The following is a 20,780-nucleotide window of genomic DNA, read 5'->3' on the forward strand; positions in this document are numbered from 1 at the left end:
ATCCCGTGGGAACTCTTTGATTTTTCCGGGATAAAAAGTAGCCTATGTCACTCTCCAGGTTTTTATCTATCCTTTATGCAAAAAGTCACGTCAACCCGTTTCACCGTTGTGACGTGATTGAAGGACAAACACACTTTCGCATTTCTAATAAGGGTCTGACCTGACACCTTCACGTAAGTTTCAACAATAACTGTTTGTATGACACTTGCGTAAATGTTCGATTTAGTTTCGGATAAACGACATGTAAACGTATAAGTGACGAGCAGATGGACTGACAAATATTATTTTTTGTATTTAGTACGTAAGATTTATTTCTGTAAAATATAGGTATGGTTAGGATATCTAGGTAGGTACTTTATAGCTATTATGCAAAAGTACGTGGTAAATATAAACTTGTTATCGTCGTCGTCTTAATTGCTGGACGTCCACTGCTGGATATCTAAGGTATCTTGAAGGAATTTTCATACTCTCCGATCTTGTAGGTACCGCTTGTGGCCAACGACTTCCTGCAACTTGTATTTATATCCTTGGCCCACCTAGTGGAAAACGCAATGTTGGTAGACCCCACCAACACCGCTTTTTCCGGTGCCGGCGCAGCGGTCACCATTTGAGCACCTCGGACCCTGGAGTCCTACTCCAGCGTCCATCGGTGATCCGAGCTGTGTCCCACCCGTTACCATCCAACGACTCGTTATATCGGTTTTACTTTGTTCTATAGATCTCCTAATATACGATTTAATTTATGACGTCTACGTTTGATTACATATTTACATAGATACGTAGGTACCTACTTATTGATTCAGATTTAAAAAAAGAAACTTTCATTTCTCTTGATGGTTCCACATAAGTGAGGTGGGTATACTTACTATAATAATTAGCGAAGCGATATAATTTCACGTGCCCACTGCCGCAGAACGGATAACTCTGCGCACACTGGTGTCTTGCTTCAAAACAGTGGACAAAATTATTATATTACGTACCTATGTTTTATAAAAAAAATTATACAACTTTCTTCTCAATTATATTAGTAGTTGATATGTATAGAATGAGGAGAGTTTGAACAGTTTTTTGCCTAAGTGCAAGAAGTTGGTGTCTATGACCTTTATTTATTTTTAGTGGGTACAACAAAATGCTGTATATATACCTACATAGCTAAATCTGACTAGTTTCTGTCTCAATTTTTATCATACCTATTCTATCGAGAGGCAAATTAAAAAACGATAAGTATATTTATTTTGGGCTGCAGGTACCAACAATATTGTGTATATGGCTATGATAGGTACATATGATATTATGTTTTATTCATGACTTTCAGTTGCGAAAATAAAAAATTAATATTCCCATTTTGTCCAGCGATGCTATACGCCGATTCCTTTAGCAGACGCGTGCCGCTACCAGCAGTGTCTATTGCGATCGCACCGTTGTCTGTCCTCGATTGATTGAAACAATGAGTTATTGAATAATATTCCGCCAGGGAGCACTCATTCCTTGTTATTTCAAGAAATATTTTGTGATATAACCAGTGATGTGCGATATTAGTGTTCGATTCTGTATGGAACAGTGAAATGAGTGACCAAGACCGCAGGAGTTGCTATGAGAGGCAGGATGTGGACGGGGAAGCTATTTACGCTGCCAACAATAACAACTCGATTTACAGTAATTACTGTAGCATTTACAGGTAGGATTGGCAGACTTCACACACCTTTGAGAACATTATGGAGAACCCTCAGGCATGCAGGTTTCCTCTCGATATTTTCTTTCACCGTTAAAGCAAGTGGTATTCAATGGTTTAAAACGCTGACGCACTGTGCCAGCGTGGCAGAATATGGTCTAAACTCTTCTCATTCTAAGAAGAAACCAGTGATCAGTATAGGTGTGGATTGATACAGGTAGGACCTTTCCCTAAGGATTTTAACTGTAGACTGCCGGCTCTTTTCAGTAGAATTTTCTTTCCAAAGCGATGGTAGAGTCTTGGCATATTATCATATTATGTGGCACATGCTGTTCTACAGGAAATAAATAAATTCATTTCATTTCATAGATACCTAACTACAGAACTACAGAAAAGATCGCTAACTTTCCAACTCTGTTCTCTACCTACTGTTGAAAATAATGCAGTTTTCACTGACTAGGTATAAGCGAGAAAACGTAGATGCTTCACCTGGTAGTAAAACATGTTTAAAGAATACATTCAACCTATACTTAGCATATCGTCCAAGGCGTTATATGAGCGTCTAAAGTTCAGAACGAAGACTTAAAATTGTCTTGAGCATAACTTACAAGAACCCCCTACAAATCTACTTACACCTACGTAAGGTTAAATAAAGTTTGGAAGTATATAATTAATCTGAGCAAATAGGGTTTGGCTAGATTAATTACGATGCTGATGATGTTGGAAGTCAATAATATTTTGTTGCTAGTGCACAACATAATACTTATATTATCTTGTTATTGTTGGTGACTATCTAAATATATAAAAGGAAAAGGTGACTGTCTGACTGCTCAAACTACTGGACGGATCGGGCTGAAATTAGGCATACAGATAGCTATTATGAGTATGACCTAGGCATCCGCTAAGAAAGGATTTTTGAAAATTCAACCCCTAAGGGAGTGAAACAGGGGTTTGAAATTTGTGTAGTCCACGCGGACGAAGTCGCGAGTATAAGCTAGTTTATGTACATATATTTTATAATGTACATACTTTCTAATTTCGTAAGGCATCGTGTTAACTGTCATTTTAAATATGTAGGTGATTGCACCTACCAGTATGTGCTTTATTATAAATATAACATCCTGCCTGTAATAGAACTAGCAAAAAAACGTTAGCGATCGAATCATCGAAATCTATGCAGTTACGTAAAATATCCTTTGACGAAGTGAACAGAGATTTATCCCGGAAAATCAGAGTTTTGACGGGGTTATAAAAGCCCCCCCAATCAGCCAAATGGTAGTATAGTAGAAAACTATCATGGCTATGTTGTGATTACGGAACCCCACACTGCGCGTGGCCCGCCGCGCACTTGGCCGGTTTTCCCTTTTGAGTTACGGATGACTATGGACCCTAAAAAGAAGTCTTAAGGGGTTTTGTATACTTGAATCGAAATCACGCGGACGAAGTCGTGGACATCATCTAGTATGAAAAAAGGTGGTAGGGTAGTAATTGTTCGTACTATGTGCAACACTAAAATTATATAGCCCCTCATACCTTACGTAAATCCTTTGACACAACACTACAGCCAGTGGCTTATCGAGAACGCGGTGTCGAAACACTCGACCATTGTAACAGCTTTCTATAGTACCTATACCTACTTACTAAGTTTTTTAAGGGCCGATCATGGGTTTGCTTGTACAAAATGTAGATCATATTTTGGTGTTCTATTAAAAGAGTCCTGGAGTATAGTGTAAAATTCAAATCAGGGCGCGTTTGGGACCCTCGTAGCTTTAGTTTTAAGTTTACGTACAAAATTATTTTAATTAATTATGAACTTACAACCTACCAACCTACCTATTTTGAATAGGCAAATGCTTTGAATTTGCGTTATACTTCTTGTTAATTTACTAAAAACAAGTAACAGATCGTTGACTTATTTTAAAAGATAGAAAACAAACTTTTATTCAATTAAACTTATTAGTATGTTAGCTGGGGTAGCCTACTGGTTAGGGCGTCCGCCTTCCAATCGGAGGTCAGGGGTTCTATCCCAGCCACGCACCTCTAACTTTTCGTAGTTATGTGCGTTTTTAAGTAATTAAAATATCACTTGCTTTAACGGTGAAGGAAAACATCGTGCGGAAACCTGCATGCCTGAGAGTTCTCCATAACGTTCTCAAAGGTGTGTGAAGTCTGTCAATCCGCACTTGGCCAGCGCAGCGTGGTAGACTATGGCCAAAACCCTTCTCACTCTGGGAGGAGACCCGTGTTCTGTAGTAAGCCGGCGATGGGTTGATCACGATGATGATGAATATGTAGGCAGTAGACAGTTCGAGAGACGTCTCATAATTCGATACCTATACTTTATTATAAGAAGGATTCTTATACTGAAATTATTTTATAAGGTTACCAAATAGCGGAAATATATAGGAAGGAAGTGTAGAGACTACAAAACACAAGATATTCTCTAGTCACGGTCGCGTGTGAAAGTTGTTTTTCTCGATTAAATATGGACGACAACTAGTCACGTGAAGTCCACTATGAAATTAGCGTGTTCGGAAAAATGCTAAACAACATAGCGACAAATATCTTTGTAGTCTTTATCCGTTCCGATTTTTGTACCTATTAAAAGTTACTGTCCTAACAGCGCACATAATTATAATTTTTGACTAGCTTATGCTCGCGATTTTGTACGCGTGGACTACATAAATTTCAAACTCCCATTTAACCCCCTGTGGGTTAAATGCAATTTCATCAAATCATTTCTTAGTGGATACCTACTCTTTACAAAGAACACACACTCCAAATTTCTTATTCTCAATCAAAATTTAAATAATTTATTCAAAATAGGTATTATATACTCTTTTTGATGGTCGGTTGTTGGAATTGTAAGATATAGTGGTGACAATTACTACGCGAACTTAAAACTAAAGCTACTAGGGTTCCAAACGCGCCCAGGTCTGAGAAGAGACCACAATCATTATTACATACAATCTCAATTGTTGTGATTGGTTGAGTATCGGTATTTTTGCTGCAACAATGCATTTAAGCAAAAAGCGTGAGTGTCAGCCAATCAGAGGTGATTACATAATAGATAATCATACTGTGGCCGCCATATTGATGAAAAATATTGCATCAATTTTCTCAATGATCTTACATCAATTCTTTCGACAGTCATCTATCTAAATATATAAAAGGAAAAGTCTGACTGACTGATCTATCTACTACTAACGCACAGCTCAAACTACTGGACGGATCGGGCTGAAATTTGGCATGCAGATAGCTATTATGACGTAAGCATCCGCTTAGAAAGGATTTTTGAAATTTCAACCCCTAAGGACGTGAAATACGGGTTTGAAATTTGTGTAGTCCATGCGGACGAAGACGCGAGCATAAGCTAATTTATGATATTTTTATTACTATCTACAAAAACTTGCAGTAAAAAATTGGTGCAAAATCCTTGGCCTTATAAAATTACTTTTAAAATTTTGAATAATATGTAAATAATTTGTAAGTATTTTTAAACCTACTATGTACAATATGAGTAGATAAGTATAAGTAATATTATAGACACGGTAATTGATTATCTAGGTTAGATAGGTATTACCAGATGTTACACATTCTTAGGTATATTAGCTAGTTGAAAACCAGTCTCGCTTACTGAAGCTGAATGTGGCTACTATACATTATATTTTGCTATTAGGTACACAGTTACAGGATGATACCCTCGACTTCGTCTGCGTGGTTTTAATTTTTTTTAACCCGTGGGAACACTTTTATTTTCCGGGATAAAAAGTAGCGTATGCCCAATTGCCCACCTTCAGGATACAAGCTATCTATGTACTATATGATGTATAGTAGAATATATGATGATGAATATAATATGATGCCCGCGACTTCGTTCACGTGGACTTAGAATCCCGTGAGAACTTTTTGATTTTCCGGGACAAAAAGTAGCCTGTTTCTTTTCCTGGGATGCAAGCTATACCAATCATAAAAACATTTAAACAAATGGGCCGTGAAAAGCTAGCAGACAGACACACCTTCGCCTTTCTACTATCGTACTGCAAGGCATCGCCAAGGTCTGCACCCGTACCTACCTAGTCGAAATTCCACGGACACGTATGAAGCAATCTGGTTTCTCGAACCGCTAGGATATGGAACGCCCTTAGTTTGCCCTTCTAATTTTAATAGGTATGGGTACCTTCAAGTCAAGAGTGAATAGGCATTATCTAGGCAAGCGCGCTCTATCTTAGGCTGCATCATCACTCGACAGCAAGTCTGATTGCAGCCAAGCGCTAGCCTATAAAATTGAAATGAAGACACACTTTCGTATTTATAATATTCGAATCGATAATATAAAATATAAATTTTCTTATTACAGCCAAAGAACAGTACAAGAAACAAAAGGATGGGACGTCTTCAGAGAATTCCCACCGAAACAGGACAGTGGGTCCATGGAGAGTCAAGCCTGCCTGGAGTTCACAGTCCGCATACTCAAAGTGTTCGCGTACACCATCACCTTCATAGTGGTGCTGGGTTCTGGCGTGATAGCCAAGGGCACAGTACTCTTCATGACCTCACAACTCAAGAAAGACAAACGGCTAGCGTATTGTAATAGGAATTTAGGTATGAATAATTGTTTTCTTAGCTTACTCGTAGTTTTGATTGTTTTTTTATTGCCTTTTCTTTAGAAGCCTTTTTCTTACGAGCTCTTTCTACCTATTGTGGATAATGCTGTTGTACGGTCTCTGAATTAAATTGGCAAGTCTAAGTCTAGTGCTATTTAGATTCTGGTAGGATTGTGTTGGGATCCGCATAAATTCGACTAAGAAAACGAGATATTTTCGACTCATTAGGTTTTACAGCTGTTATTATCGCATGTTAGTGATAATAACCGGGACCGACGACGACTCAACGTGCACTCCGAGGCACGGAAGAAGCGAAAATACCAAATTCGCACCTCCAAAGTCGGTCATCCATCCAGTTACAAACTTGTGTCAATAAACACGTCTCTAGTGGATATTTGTTTGTTATTCCTTGAGCTTTTTTTAAATAAATATTTTTTCATTTTCAGGTAGGGATAAACAATTTATAGTCAGTCTGCCGGACGAAGAGCGGGTAGCGTGGATGTGGGCACTCCTCGCAGCATTCGCGATTCCGGAAATAGGGACACTCATACGTTCACTCAGGATATGTTTCTTCAAAACTTCGAAAACTCCTACTAGTGTACAGTTTATGGTGGTGAGTATTTTAATACATCATGTCTTTTCGACACACAACCAACTCTACAGGTTAACAGTAGGGTTGGTATAAAATTTTATATCTTATACCAACCTTAATGTTGATAAAGTTCGAGCGTTACAAACTTTGGCGTTAAAGTAAAATGAACCAACTGCTTTTTAAAAAATCAAATTCGTTCACACAACTAGAGCTAGTGCACCATGCGGAAACCTTGCAAAGTTAAAATTGGGTGATACCTTGGTGATACGGAATTTTACGGGCTTCGACTTTCAAATTTTATCAATGTTGGTGAGATTTAAATGAATTTATTCATCTACCTAATAAGACAAAATTCTTATCATTTCAGGTCTTTATTACGGAATCGCTACACACAATAGGAATGGGATTGTTATTCTTCAAAATACTGCCCGAATTGGATGTGGTCAAAGGAGCCATGATAACCAACTGCCTCTGCATTGTACCTGCGATTCTGGTCTTGCTCTCTCGAAGTTCGCGAGATACGAAACGTTTCATGAAAGTGATCGTCGACATGGCCGCTATTGTCGCACAAGTCACCGGTTTCATTGTTTGGCCGCTGATAGAAAATAAACCAGTGATTTGGCTTATCCCAATTTCCGCTCTATGTATATCCTTAGGATGGTGGGAGAACTACGTTTCACGGCAGAGTCCAATCGGTAAGAAACATCATCAAAATTCAGGCATAGGTATAATTTTTTTGAGCTCTGGCGGGTAACGAGACAAGCCTGCGAAGTAGAGCGATGCCAGGCTCATTTGATCAAGTGACCTGAGAAATGTATCAACGGCGGACGCGTTCTACGGCACACGCGTAACTCTTATTTCTTATGACAGAGAGAGAGGGAAGAATTGCATTTTTTCGCATCGAAACAAGAGTCACTATATATTTAAACGTCATTGTGTAGTGATTATTCTATACCTGGAAGATACTAATAAGTATTCTGTGGTCTAGCACTCACCATGCAAGATAGCCCAAGAAAGAATAGACCAGCTTATTCTAAGTGTCCGAACTCCATGATGACCTAGATTTCTTTTGACAGGTATAATAAAGAGCTTAGCAAGAATAAAAGAGGAACTCAATCACACACGCTACTTCACCTACCGTTTCATGTCAGTTTGGAAGATTATTCTATTCCTACTGTGCATTCTCATGAGTATCTGGATGGATGGCGACGATCCTGCTATGTTCTTCCAGCTATTCAAACCCGGATTCGGACCTCATAATATCGTAGTCGAAGAGGTGAGTGCTGCAAAGATGAAGTTTGTTTCCATTGACTGATAAAATATTTTTGTTTCATCACAATGTTTTGTTTCCAACAGCCGTTCAATCCTGGGTCGCACCTCTAACTTTTCGAAGTTATGTGCGTTTTAAGAAATTGAATAAGTATCACTTGTTTTAGCGGTGAAGGAAAACGGAAATAATGTAATTGTGTGAATATGGGAAGACAATGTGTTTACAATAGAGAGTTAAGCCAACATATCCAGGCAGGAAATCATGAAATACAAATTTTTTGGTCCACCACGGTATCCACCCATGGTCAGTAGTGATCCGGCGAAGGGTTGCTCATGAAGATGGGGGTAATTTTTTTATTAAAAAATTTCAGGTACAAATACAACTTGGCGGGACACTAATTCCAGACCTTGCAAACGCGACTCTCACTGGTGACTCGGTCGAGGTAGCAGCGGTACACAAGTCGGCCTTCTATGTGCTGCTCATCCAAATTTTTGCAGCATACTTATGCTATATATTCGGAAAATTTGCTTGTAAAATCCTGATTCAAGGGTTCAGTTACGCCTTCCCGATCAATCTGGTGATTCCGTTGGTAGTGAACCTTTTGATCGCCGCGTGTGGTCTAAGGAACGGTGACAATTGCATATTCCATGGTACAATTCCCGACTATCTTTTCTTTGAGAGCCCACCAGGTAATGAAACTATACTTACTTAATTTTTAATATTCCAAAACTAGATTATGTACCTACCTATACATGGAACGATAAGCTTAATTTGCTATAATCCACTAAAACAGACAGACAGAGTGTATGGTGCAAAGAACAGCATGCGATTTGCATTGCCCGCCCTCCCATTGCTAAACATGCAAGCAATACGCACCATCATAACGCAAATCCTTCAAAACACACTTAACGCGCGGTTCACTCCGACACCGGAGCACCCTCAGGAGATCTAGACCTTTCAATGCACAATTGCATTTGAAAATAGATTACAGTACGCGGTAGAAAATAATGTACATCGACTTTAGAAAGAGTTAGCGTTTTTGTAGTGCATTTTCTCTGTCTTCGAGACAGACAAAAGGTCACATAGGTATGAGTGACCAAGACAATGCTCTACAAAGCCGAAATCTTTCTAAAGATCGATGTACATTATTTTCTGCCGCGTACTGTAGGAAAAAAGCTCTTTAAAAAGCTGTGATAGCCTAGTGGTTAGTACGTCCGCCTTCTAATCGGAGGTCGGGGGTTCGATCCCGGGCACGCACCTCTAACTTTTCGGTGTTATGTGCGTTTTAAGTAATTAAATATCACTGGCTTTAATGGTGAAGGAAAAACTCGTGAGGAAACCTGCATGCCTAAGAGTTCTCCATAATGACTATGGCCAAAACCCTTCTCTCTGACAGGAGAACCGTGCTCAGTAGTGAGCCGGCGATGATCATGATGACTGTAGGTAAATGTTATGAGTTCTCGCTATACCTTTTGATTTTTAGTATTTTCACTCGGTGACTTCATTACACGACAAATGGCATGGATATGGCTGCTCTGGCTACTTTCACAAACGTGGATTACGATTCATATTTGGACTCCAAAAGCTGAACGTTTGGCATCGACAGAAAAACTGTTTATTCTTCCAATGTACAATGGATTACTGATTGATCAGAGCATGGCACTTAATAGAAAAAGAGATGATCAAAAGGACGTTAAAACTGAGGTTTTAGAACTTTACTTATTCAATTTATCCATACTATATACTATATCCATACTGATATTATAAATGCGAAAATGTGTCTGTTTGTCTGCTAGCTTTTCACGGTCCATCCGTTCATCCTATTTTAACGAAAGTTGGTACAGAGATAGCTAGCATCCGAGGGAAGGACATAGGCTACTTTTTATCCCGGAAAATTAAAGTGTTCCCGCGGGGTTTTTTAAAAACCTAAATCCACGCGGACGAAGTCGCGGGCTACATCTAGTATATTATACTATAATTGATTCGTCCAAAGTTGATTGACGTAACAGTTAATTAGACAATAATATTAGATGCAAATACATACAACTCGTTATGCATAAATGCCGTTGGTTAAATAGTGTGTTATGTCTATTACAGGATCTGGCAGAAATAGAAAAAGAGAAAGGCGATGAATATTACGAAACAATATCGGTGCATACAGACAACACTGGATCCTCTCCCCGAACGATCAAGTCGTCAGATCAAATTACCAGAATATACGCATGCGCTACTATGTGGCACGAAACTAAAGACGAGATGATGGAGTTCTTGAAGTCTATCCTGCGATTAGACGAAGACCAGTGTGCTCGGCGGGTTGCTCAGAAATATTTGCGTGTTGTTGACCCAGACTACTACGAATTCGAGAGTAATATTAATTTAGTTACTTATCTTAATGAATTAAATAGTTATTAGTAGCAATTTTAAGACATAACCTTAGCTCATATAGGTTGTGTTCTGGGAATGCCCATAAGGATAAGTAATGACTTATGCTTCTAAGAAATTCAAAAGCTAATTTTGCCAATTGCGATATGTGTGGCTCGACAGAAGATGTCCACCACGAGTCAGGACTAGTGGAATGTAACAACCTGAAGAGAGAGATTCTTGTACAATATGACATTAATAAATAATATGATATAGGTAGGTAGTTTTACCAGCCTTCTCAGTTTTCAATAACAGAAGGACAACAGAAGGTTATTAAATAGATTAACGAAATATTATCTGCATAGGCCGTAAAAAAAATCAGTTGTATTTGTTACATTCCATTGAGTAATTTAGGCTACGTGGCTAGGCTGGCGTGTCCGTGTCGGACAAAAGTCGCATAAAAATTAAGATATAAAAAAAAACAAAAAAAACACGTACCTAACCTAATGATGAATATATTTCAGCTCACATATTTTTGGACGACGCATTCGAAATATCCGATCACAGTGATGACGATTCTCAAGTGAATCGGTTCGTCAAACTTCTCGTGGACACCATTGACGACGCTGCTTCCGAAGTACATCAAACTATTATAAGGGTTCGACCACCAAAGAAGTTTCCCGCACCATACGGAGGACGACTGACGTGGGTATTGCCAGGAAAAACTAAAATGATCTGTCACTTGAAGGATAAGGCAAAAATTCGTCACAGAAAGCGATGGTCTCAGGTGATAAATTCATATTTCTATCATACTTATCAGTTTTCTTCAATATATTATTCTTCAAAAAGATCTAATTAATAATATTTTATTGCAGGTTATGTACATGTACTACCTACTCGGATTCCGTCTAATGGAACTGCCTATATCTGTCGATCGAAAAGAATTGATGGCTGAAAATACGTTCTTGCTAACCCTTGATGGAGATATTGATTTCCGACCGCATGCTGTGCGCCTGCTTATCGATTTGATGAAGAAAAATAAGAATTTAGGAGCGGCGTGTGGACGTATTCACCCCGTCGGTTCTGGTAAAGGGTCCTCATACCTTAATAATTTTAACTTTAGGTTAATTTCACTATTTTACTACGTAAATTTACTATTTTAGTTTTACCTAAATAGAAATAGGTACAGCAAAACTGAAACATACTTACATTTAATTTGTTCTACAATCTATCTGTAAACAATTTTAAGGTCCCATGGTATGGTATCAACTGTTCGAGTACGCTATTGGACATTGGCTGCAAAAGTCGACTGAACACATGATTGGTTGTGTGCTCTGTAGTCCTGGATGCTTCTCTCTGTTCAGAGGAAAGGCTCTTATGGACGACAACGTAATGAAGAAGTATACCTTAAGATCTGACGAAGCCCGGCATTACGTACAATACGATCAAGGTGAGCAAAAATCATTTACTTACTTTCGTAAGAAAACTTTCGTGGTTTTAGGTATAATTTATGCCAACACATGGCGGGCACGAGCCGTACAGCGTGCTGCGTACGAGGCGCGGACGAGGCACGGATTCAAATCATCACGAATATTTTATATGTAGCAATTTATGCTTCAGCGTGCCGTGTACGTGCACGGACGCCCGATGGTGAAGCATGAACTGCTTCGTAAGTAATGTTCGTGATGTTTTGAATCCGTGCCTCGTCCGCGCCGCGTACGTAGCACGCTGCACGGCTCGTGCCCGCCACGTGTTGGCATAAATAATCCCTTGGTTGGGCTAATCAACTTTATGCTACATTTTAGGAGAGGATCGTTGGCTCTGCACACTTTTGTTACAAAGAGGCTATCGAGTAGAATATTCAGCTGCTTCCGATGCGTACACTCACTGTCCCGAAGGTTTCAACGAGTTCTACAATCAACGCCGTCGCTGGGTGCCCTCTACTATTGCCAACATTATGGACTTGCTTGCTGATTACAAACACACGATCAAAATTAACGACAACATATCAACGCCCTATATTGCATACCAGGTAAATTATATTTTTGGTATAAATTATATTATCTGATAGGAAAATATCGACATCTGCAAGGATAAACATCGTAACTCACTTTTTAGCGATTTTGAGTTACAATCATATTCATAGTGCACAAAAAATGCTCTTTTTGAGCTCACCCCTGTATCTAAATTTAGTCTCGTTGCGATTTTAGCTAGTGGAAATAGATTGTAAGTCAGCATACATTGAAGATGATAAAACGGTATATTTAGTTAGACATACCTACTTGCTAACTAACTACTAAGGCGGCCATCAATAGTATTACGTACCTAACTAAAATTACAATGTAAGATACTGTCTTGTTCTTGGCAACTATTTTTGCGTATTAAGCGAATTATCATAGTAATTTAGGCAAATTACAATGTTTTACTGAATAAAGGAAATATGAACACACAATATTGAATTGTACGTCTAATTACAATGTCATTTTGTAAATTTTGTATTTACATACTGTGGAAAATAATTGTAACTCGCAAAAAATAATAAAGTGCTTAGAATAATAACATATAAACTTATGACAGTGTAGACTTAACCTTTTTTAAGGTTGCGTGGCGTAAGGCTTAACAGAAAATTTTAAATGTTTGTCGCGCTCTCCTGTAAAGTTACAAAAAATGAGATACGATGTTTTTCCTTGCAGGTGTCGATATTGTAGGTTAATTTAATTATTGTGCTAAATTTAATTTTGTTTACAGATGATGTTGATAGGAGGTACGATTTTGGGCCCCGGCACTATATTTCTTATGTTGGTGGGTGCTTTTGTGGCAGCTTTTAGAATCGACAACTGGACATCGTTCGAGTATAATCTATACCCCATAGCAATCTTTATGGTCGTTTGCTTCACGATGAAATCAGAATATCAGGTAAAGTTCGCACAATTGAGTTAATTGTTTACGCCCTGCAATTTTTTCTAATTCAAAATTATTCTTTGCAGTTATTGGTCGCGCAAATCTTGTCTACAGCATATGCTATGATAATGATGGCTGTAATCGTCGGTACGGCGCTCCAGTTGGGAGAGGACGGTATCGGATCGCCATCAGCCATCTTCTTGATATCACTTTCAAGTTCGTTCTTCATAGCCGCTTGTTTGCATCCGCAGGAGTTCTGGTGTATAGTACCTGGCATCATTTATTTGCTGTCGATTCCTTCTATGTACTTGCTTTTGATTTTGTATTCAATCATTAACCTGAACGTAGTATCATGGGGTACGAGAGAAGTGCAGACGAAAAAGACCAAAAAGGTAAAAGATAAATATTTATTTCAGGTTATTTTAAAATCTCAGAAATCAGTCATATTTAATCAAGAAAATATTTTTAGGAAATCGAACAAGAAAAGAAGGACGCAGAGGAGGCTAAGAAAAAAGCCAAACAAAAATCTTTACTTGGATTCCTCCAAGGTGTAAACAGTAACGAAGAGGAAGGTTCGATCGAGTTTTCGTTTGCTGGGCTGTTCAAATGTTTACTTTGCACGCAACCTAAAGGGAATGAAGAAAAACTGCAGCTTATGCATATTGCGTCGACACTTGATAAGTTGGAAAAGAAATTGGATACCGTGGAGAGGTTAGTAAATATCTAACTATTACGAAGTAGTTGTAATTTGATGTTCAAAACAGTAGCAGAACTAATGATATTTAACTTTTTTTTTTCAGGATTGTAGATCCACATGGGCAAATAAGAGGCCGTAAGCATTCCCTTGGGCTGCGAGGCAGTACGAATGGCGATCCATTGGTAACAGTAGCAGAAGGCGAAGAGGAAGAACGTGGTTCTGATTCTGAAACCGAAACGATGTCTTCAATGCCTAGAGTAATTTCTTGTTTTTAAACTATTTTTAAATAATTACCCAAAAAGTATTTCTTTTTACACAATTTAATTGTTATAGGAAAAAAGGGATGATCTTATCAATCCTTATTGGATTGAAGACACTGAATTGAAAAAGGGAGAAGTTGACTTTATGAATCAAACGGAGTTATCGTTTTGGAAAGATCTGATCGATAAATATTTGTACCCTATCGACGCAAACAAGGAGGCAGAGGTAAATACAATTTGTGATGTTTTAAATAAATGTTTTCTGTAGCCATAAAAGCATAAACAAAGTCTGAGTTTCTATTGGAACATAATAAAGTAGGTACATTATTGGGACAACAAAAAGTCCGCCACCAGTTTAGCTATTGAGGCTTCAATTCTATGCCTAAATATTATAAACTAATCAATAACTTGAAAGAACCTGAAGAGTATTAAATAAATGTAGTAAACACGTTTTTATAAATTATGTGTATAACAATTATATTTTTTACAGGTATCTTGTATCGAAGTTTGTTTCAATATTTTGCTATAATTAATTTTATTATTACTAATCTACCCTGAATTTTAGGCACGTATATCCAGGGAGCTCAAAGAATTGAGAGACTCTTCTGTTTTTTCATTCTTTATGGTTAATGCTCTTTTTGTGCTCATTGTTTTCTTGCTGCAACTGAACAAGGACAACATTCATATTAAATGGCCATTCGGAGTTAAAACTAATATTACGTATGATGAGGTTTCACAAGAGGTAACTTGATACTACGCCGTGACCAACGGTGATCGGCCTTCAATGATGACTCGGAAGCACGAGATACCTCACGCATACGGCCTACATAATATTTAGAACTTATTTGATAGCGTTGGAGTCGGTTTCGCGGTCACCATTGAAAGTTGATGCAATTAATGCTTTATTTTATGTTATCTTACAGGCTCGAATTGCACGTGATTTACTTGAGCTTCGCAATAAGTCAGTCTTTGCGTTTGTCATGTTCAATGCTTTATTTATTTTGATAGTATTTTTATTACAACTCAACAAAGATCAACTCCACGTGATTTGGCCTTTGGGGGTAAAGACCAACATTACGTACGTCGAGGATACAGGCGAGGTACAGCCAAATATTACAAGTTTATGTGTGTCACTTCACAAGTCTAACGGTCTTCCTCTAACCGATCTGTCTTGGTACGGCACACCAGCATGGAGATTCTAAATCTTCCACACAGAAGACTAAACAACCTGGGCGTCACTCGACGGTTTCACACTTCCCCTAATCAAAACCTTACAGCCCTTTATTGAAACGTGACCATGTTTCCATGTTAAAGCAACAATTTTTGATTAAAACCTATATTAATTGCACAACCCAAACTCCTGACAATCTTTATGTCTATCTTTCTTTTAAGGTGGTGGAATTTCTTCCATTAAGTTTCTTTTATGTCCGTTAACAGTCACAGGTTTCCTTTGTACATATTCGGATCCCTGATGATGTGGTGATTTGTTTAACATTTTATTATAGTTCAATTTTCAAAGAACACAACAATTTCAATTTTCTTTTTCAATACTTGATTTTCAAACTTTTTGCACGTTACATACATTAATGTTAAAGCACCTTTTCATAATTCAGTGTTTCATAAACTACAATAATTCAAATACATTGTCGTGTATAACCTTGTATGTGATATGACATTTGTGTACATAAATAGATTTTTAAGTCATTCACTGTATTTCTAAATTCACTACATTATAAGTAAATAGAAGCATTCCATTCTTAAGAATCAAGAATTTTATTTCATTTAAATTGCTTTTGCTGTTTTTAACTTTTGTTGGTAACGCTCAAATAAGAAATTATTCACTTAATCATCATTCAAATATTTCAGGTACTTATAAGCAAGGAATACTTGCAATTGGAACCTATTGGTCTAGTGTTCGTGTTTTTCTTCGCCTTGATTCTGGTTATTCAGTTTACCGCTATGTTGTTCCATAGATTCGGTACTATTTCACACATTTTAGCATCAACTGAATTGAACTGGTTCTGTACGAAGAAGGTGAGTTCTACGATTTAATTTTTAAACCTTTATCAATAATCAACATTAAGATGACTTTAACCAGTGTTTCTAATCGACTAAAATGATTTTTACAGTCAGAAGATCTATCTCAAGATGCCCTTCTAGATAAAAATGCAATAGCAATAGTTAAAGATTTACAAAAACTTAACGGGTTAGACGACGAATACGAAAACGACTCTGGCTCGGGACCCCAAAATGTGGGTAGGAGGAAAACAATTCACAACTTGGAGAAATCAAGACAAAAGAAGAGGAACATAGGCACGCTGGATGTTGCTTTTAAGAAAAGATTCTTCAACATGAACGCCAATGATGGTCCAGGTAATTTTCTTAACAGTACCCACTAGAAGAGTTTCAGCAATAGATACCTACTGATGATAATTTGGGTGTACACAAAATCTAAATTGACAGGTCAAAAATAGTGCTACAGTTGTGATTTTGGACGTAATTTGGTTTAGCAATTTAGATATTGTAATTAGCACCAACATGTGTCCTATTCTTCTTTTTACTTGTTCCTATTTTTATTTCAGGCACACCGGTCTTAAATCGCAAGATGACACTGCGTAGAGAAACACTAAAAGCTTTAGAGACGAGGAGAAATTCTGTAATGGCTGAACGACGAAAGTCTCAAATGCAAACACTTGGTGCCAACAATGAATATGGAGTAACTGGAAAGGTATTAAATAATTCTTTATCAGACAAACAACACACTATATTTTTCGGTAAGCCAAATTTTTTAAACTATAAGATGGAGCGCTCTTGCCTAGAAGGTGCCTGTTCACTATTAGTTCCCCAACACAGCGAATAAGCAAATGATTATTTATTTATTTTAAAGCTCTCGTAGACATTTAATAAGTTAATATTCTTTTCTAAAATTCCAGTTAAATAACAATCACCCGGTGCCTCCGCGTCACCGAACTTCAACCGCAAACATATCAGTGAAGGATGTGTTTGCTGAACCAAATGGTGGAATGGTCAATAGAGGATATGAGACCTCATTAGGCGATGACGACGATAGCAACTCAATGAGACTCCAACCCAGGCAAAACCAAGTTTCCTTCCAAGCAAGATTCTAGTGAACTCGCGGACATTTTTCGCAAATACGTAGTTGCCAACGTAACGAATTAAATTATTAGTTTTAGGAATTGTAGATACTCATTTAGTATAGTAAGTAATGTTATTATTGAACTCAATTTGTGAAATTACAAGCATCACAATGTATTGTGATATTTTTATTTTTGTGTCAAACGACCAGAATGGACTGATGTGAAAACATTGTGTTCTCTATTTTGTATTTAGATTATATGTATAATAATTATTATTAGTAGAATTTACACTGCCACTCTACTTTTGTATTTTTCTATAAGACATATTCAGATAAAAGTATGTTAAAAATGATTGTTATTTTATTTATACATATTCTAGCAATTGTAATGAAAGTAGTTTTTTTGAATCTTTTAGCTTTATATACCATACCTTGATATTATTATATTATGATACTTCATTTTAAAATCCATACAAGTCTCTGTCTGTTATCTTCCTATAGTTTCATCTGCTTAACCGATTTTGACAAAATTTGGTAGAAATAGCTGATATAAGCTCTGTCTACTACAAGATACTTTTATTATAGAAAATCAGTGTTAGCACAGGATTTTTAAAAACCTAAATCCATGTGGATGTAATCTTAGTCAAAAATAACAATAATTTAGATTTCAATTACCTTTATTAGAAGATGCTTCAATCGGAGTGCTGACGGAAACTTAGAATATTGTTTTTCTTTGAGATAAGACTTAGTTTTCTAAAAACGATACAAACTCTGTAAGCTTGAATAACTGGTCTTCACTAGAAGTATGTAAGGGCGCCGGCTGAATGGGTGGAGTGGGATTTATAGTGATGCCATCTCCTTGGATTTCCCATTTTCGCTCTCTGCATATCTGGAGGACTGCTTCTCTACTTAAGCCGGTCATCAGCACCACAGTGTCCAACGATATGGAACTATATGAACGGCCGATTAAATTGAAGGCTCTTTCACGAACTTTTTCTAAAAACAAGACAAGAATACAATTAAAAAGTTGAAAACTAAAACCTGACTACGATCATGTTAATAAATTCTTTTGTTAAATACAAAAATAAGTTATGATATCAAATTTATAAGTACGAATAAGATAAATTTAATTTAAAAAAAAATGCTGAAACAAATATCAGTAGGCATAGTAAACTTGTTTTTTTATATTTATATAAATGAACTCAGAATTTGGTCCTCTTTCATAACACCCCTCTCGATAAAGCAAAAAAAAATTTTTGAGACCCACTTTTTTGGGTGCAACATATTGATTTTGTTCATTTAAAATGTAGCCTATGTTACCCGGACTATAACAACAAATACATTGACACCTCATTCATCAAAATCAGCCCGGTAGTTTAGGCACTACAGTGGATTTACATCAATTAATTACATTCACAGACAATTAATTCGATTTTTTGTGCTAAGAGCCTAAGAATTTCCTAAACTTCAAGTTTACCACCACACCACACAAACCACACCAACAAATCTAGTGCTTGGTTTCCATGTCAAGTTTCAAATCTAAATATATAAAAGGAAAAGGTGACTGACTGGCTGATTGACTGATCTATCAACGCACAGCTCAAACTACTGGACGGATCGGGCTGAAATTTGGCATGCATATAGCTATTATGAAGTAGGCATCCGCTAAGAAAGGATTTTTGAAAATTCAACTCCTAAGGGGGTGAAAAAGGGGTTTGAAATTTGTGTAGTCCACGCGGACGAAGTCGCGAGCATAAGCTAGTATTTTATATGTACATTTGTTTAATTCGAATGTTACAATGCAATATTACTTATTTGCTTTAAAATGAAAATTAAAATGAAAATCTTTTTTATTCGTATAAACTTTTACAAGTGCTTACGAATAGTCGGATGCATCTACCACTGGTTCGGTTTACACATGTAGGCAACATGTTGGCTTATCTAGCGAAGTTGCAGACCCACTAGGTAATTAGGTGTCCAAGTAGAGCCAAGAAACATTAAATTTTATGACAACTGTGAATTGCCTTAAATCAATATTCACTGATATTTATCAAAATTAGTTGAACGGCTTGGGCTTCACAGATATGGGCTTACCTATTCCTCAGACAAATTGAATGTGTTATATTACAAATTCCAATACAATGCAACCCAAATTGGATTGCATTGAGAAGTTTAGGTACTTCAAATCAAAATCAAACCTGATCAGGAAGAAACGAAAATAAAATCTTTTTTTTGGTTGTGTTCCTCATTGCAGATTGATTTTCATTAATATTGTAATGGTAGGCATTTTCTTTGGATAATAATACAATGGGCAGAAGATTTTCCACATACAACCAAGAGTATGATTTCAAATCTTATGGTTTCAATGATTATTATCAAATGTTAGTGATAATATCCATAGCTTAATGTACTTGTGTGTCTGACATACAGAGGTAATAAAATTTCCTTATTTAATACTGTAATAATTAGTACCTTCGAGAGCTCTGATAATATTAGCAACTGGCTCTGTCCATGTGTATGCAGCAAGAGCGAGGTATGTTGCGCCTAGATTTTTCTTCCAGAGTTTCTGTCCCACTGCCCAAATTGCAGTTAATTCTGGATTGCTGCTAGTTATAGTTTGTGGTATTCTTTTCCATAAGAATTTAGCATTGCATCTATAAAAACAAAAGTTTGCAATTCATGAATCAAAAGGTAAAATCACAAGTTAAAAAGTACACTATTATTGGTTGTAACTTGTAAGCAACATTATGATATACATTTTAAAACATTATGATGAATTTATTATTTTTGAATAATTTACCATTGAATCATTAACGAGGAAGCTACCTAAATTTTAAGATAAGTAATTGCCGTACTTACAAGTCATTTTGATATAAATAAATAGCTAATAACTGTGCATATGTGGATGGCGAAGCAATCCCGTTTGGCGCCTGAAAGAAGGAAATTAATATATGCTTTTATTCCGATTTTTACGACACATACGAAAATTTTTAAGAGCCCTAAATGTCGCGGTATAGTTATAAACATAGGTACCTCTAGTTCTTGCTTTTCTAAGTCTGAGCATAATTTATCAAAGTTTGTGATCATATTGGACGTTTTGATTAATTAAAACACTATGTAATAAACACAATTTTAGATTTTACGTTTACAAACGACACAAAATTAATTTCGGCTCACTTTACTATATATATAATGTACTCTGTGCCTATTATTTATGTAGGTATTTATTTGACTTTGACATTTCGCATTCATGACATTGACAAATGACAGAATGATTTTTTCTCAACTGGTTTTGACTTGGATGAATTGTAGGTATACTATCT

At 36.9% G+C, this 20,780-nt stretch overlaps 2 protein-coding genes and 1 long non-coding RNA gene across 6 annotated transcripts in view; 1 reads left to right on the forward strand and 2 right to left on the reverse strand.

The window, feature by feature from the left end:
• Nucleotides 1-17,810, forward strand: part of kkv (hyaluronan synthase-like protein kkv) — a 47,014-nt gene extending 29,204 nt beyond the window's left edge. For 2 of the 3 annotated variants that reach the window (XM_034972925.2, XM_034972919.2), the window contains exons 3-23: nucleotides 6,033-6,277; nucleotides 6,726-6,892; nucleotides 7,239-7,566; nucleotides 7,948-8,147; nucleotides 8,512-8,830; nucleotides 9,625-9,845; nucleotides 10,239-10,506; nucleotides 11,027-11,289; nucleotides 11,378-11,588; nucleotides 11,752-11,952; nucleotides 12,308-12,534; nucleotides 13,251-13,418; nucleotides 13,490-13,795; nucleotides 13,873-14,114; nucleotides 14,204-14,357; nucleotides 14,434-14,586; nucleotides 14,926-15,102; nucleotides 16,227-16,394; nucleotides 16,490-16,733; nucleotides 16,943-17,088; nucleotides 17,294-17,810. In XM_034972925.2, coding sequence (XP_034828816.1) covers nucleotides 6,033-6,277; nucleotides 6,726-6,892; nucleotides 7,239-7,566; nucleotides 7,948-8,147; nucleotides 8,512-8,830; nucleotides 9,625-9,845; nucleotides 10,239-10,506; nucleotides 11,027-11,289; nucleotides 11,378-11,588; nucleotides 11,752-11,952; nucleotides 12,308-12,534; nucleotides 13,251-13,418; nucleotides 13,490-13,795; nucleotides 13,873-14,114; nucleotides 14,204-14,357; nucleotides 14,434-14,586; nucleotides 14,926-15,102; nucleotides 16,227-16,394; nucleotides 16,490-16,733; nucleotides 16,943-17,088; nucleotides 17,294-17,488 — 4,603 coding nt within the window. In that variant the 3' untranslated portion in view covers nucleotides 17,489-17,810. Of the gene's footprint in view, nucleotides 1-6,032; nucleotides 6,278-6,725; nucleotides 6,893-7,238; nucleotides 7,567-7,947; nucleotides 8,148-8,511; nucleotides 8,831-9,624; nucleotides 9,846-10,238; nucleotides 10,507-11,026; nucleotides 11,290-11,377; nucleotides 11,589-11,751; nucleotides 11,953-12,307; nucleotides 12,535-13,250; nucleotides 13,419-13,489; nucleotides 13,796-13,872; nucleotides 14,115-14,203; nucleotides 14,358-14,433; nucleotides 14,587-14,925; nucleotides 15,103-15,283; nucleotides 15,461-16,226; nucleotides 16,395-16,489; nucleotides 16,734-16,942; nucleotides 17,089-17,293 lie in introns of all 3 variants that reach the window. The other variant, XM_034972932.2, reaches the window with a different exon arrangement.
• LOC138402988 (uncharacterized) overlaps nucleotides 1-20,780 on the reverse strand; it is a 320,130-nt gene that overhangs the window by 246,114 nt on the left and 53,236 nt on the right. The gene's annotated exons all lie outside the window — the stretch shown is intronic.
• CSN8 (COP9 signalosome subunit 8) lies at nucleotides 13,795-20,677 on the reverse strand. Of its 2 annotated transcripts, none has more exons than XM_069501703.1 (5): nucleotides 20,491-20,677; nucleotides 20,317-20,387; nucleotides 19,930-20,111; nucleotides 18,133-18,453; nucleotides 13,795-14,325 (listed from the first exon to the last, which is right to left on the reverse strand). In XM_069501703.1, exons 1-4 carry the CDS (start codon nucleotides 20,542-20,544, stop codon nucleotides 18,203-18,205), a joined length of 558 nt encoding a protein of 185 aa, XP_069357804.1. In that variant the 5' UTR covers nucleotides 20,545-20,677; the 3' UTR covers nucleotides 13,795-14,325; nucleotides 18,133-18,202. The 2 variants fall into 2 exon arrangements, with proteins under 2 accessions (XP_069357804.1, XP_034829023.1); XM_034973132.2 differs by having other exon boundaries at nucleotides 13,795-15,024.

This window comes from Maniola hyperantus, chromosome 1 (genome assembly GCF_902806685.2).
Source record: "Maniola hyperantus chromosome 1, iAphHyp1.2, whole genome shotgun sequence".
In the NCBI taxonomy this organism is placed as follows: Eukaryota; Metazoa; Arthropoda; class Insecta; order Lepidoptera; family Nymphalidae; genus Maniola; species Maniola hyperantus.

Bases quoted from the DNA above. Each gene is read 5' to 3' on its own strand.
- CSN8 (XM_069501703.1), bottom strand. From the start codon at position 20,544: ATGATCACAAACTTTGATAAATTATGCTCAGACTTAGAAAAGCAAGAA. The intron at 20,112-20,316 runs GTAAGTACGGCA...TTGTTTTTATAG, and splicing joins TATTTATATCAAAATGACTT to ATGCAATGCTAAATTCTTAT. The intron at 18,454-19,929 runs GTACTAATTATT...TCTTGTTTTTAG, and splicing joins TATTATCAGAGCTCTCGAAG to AAAAAGTTCGTGAAAGAGCC.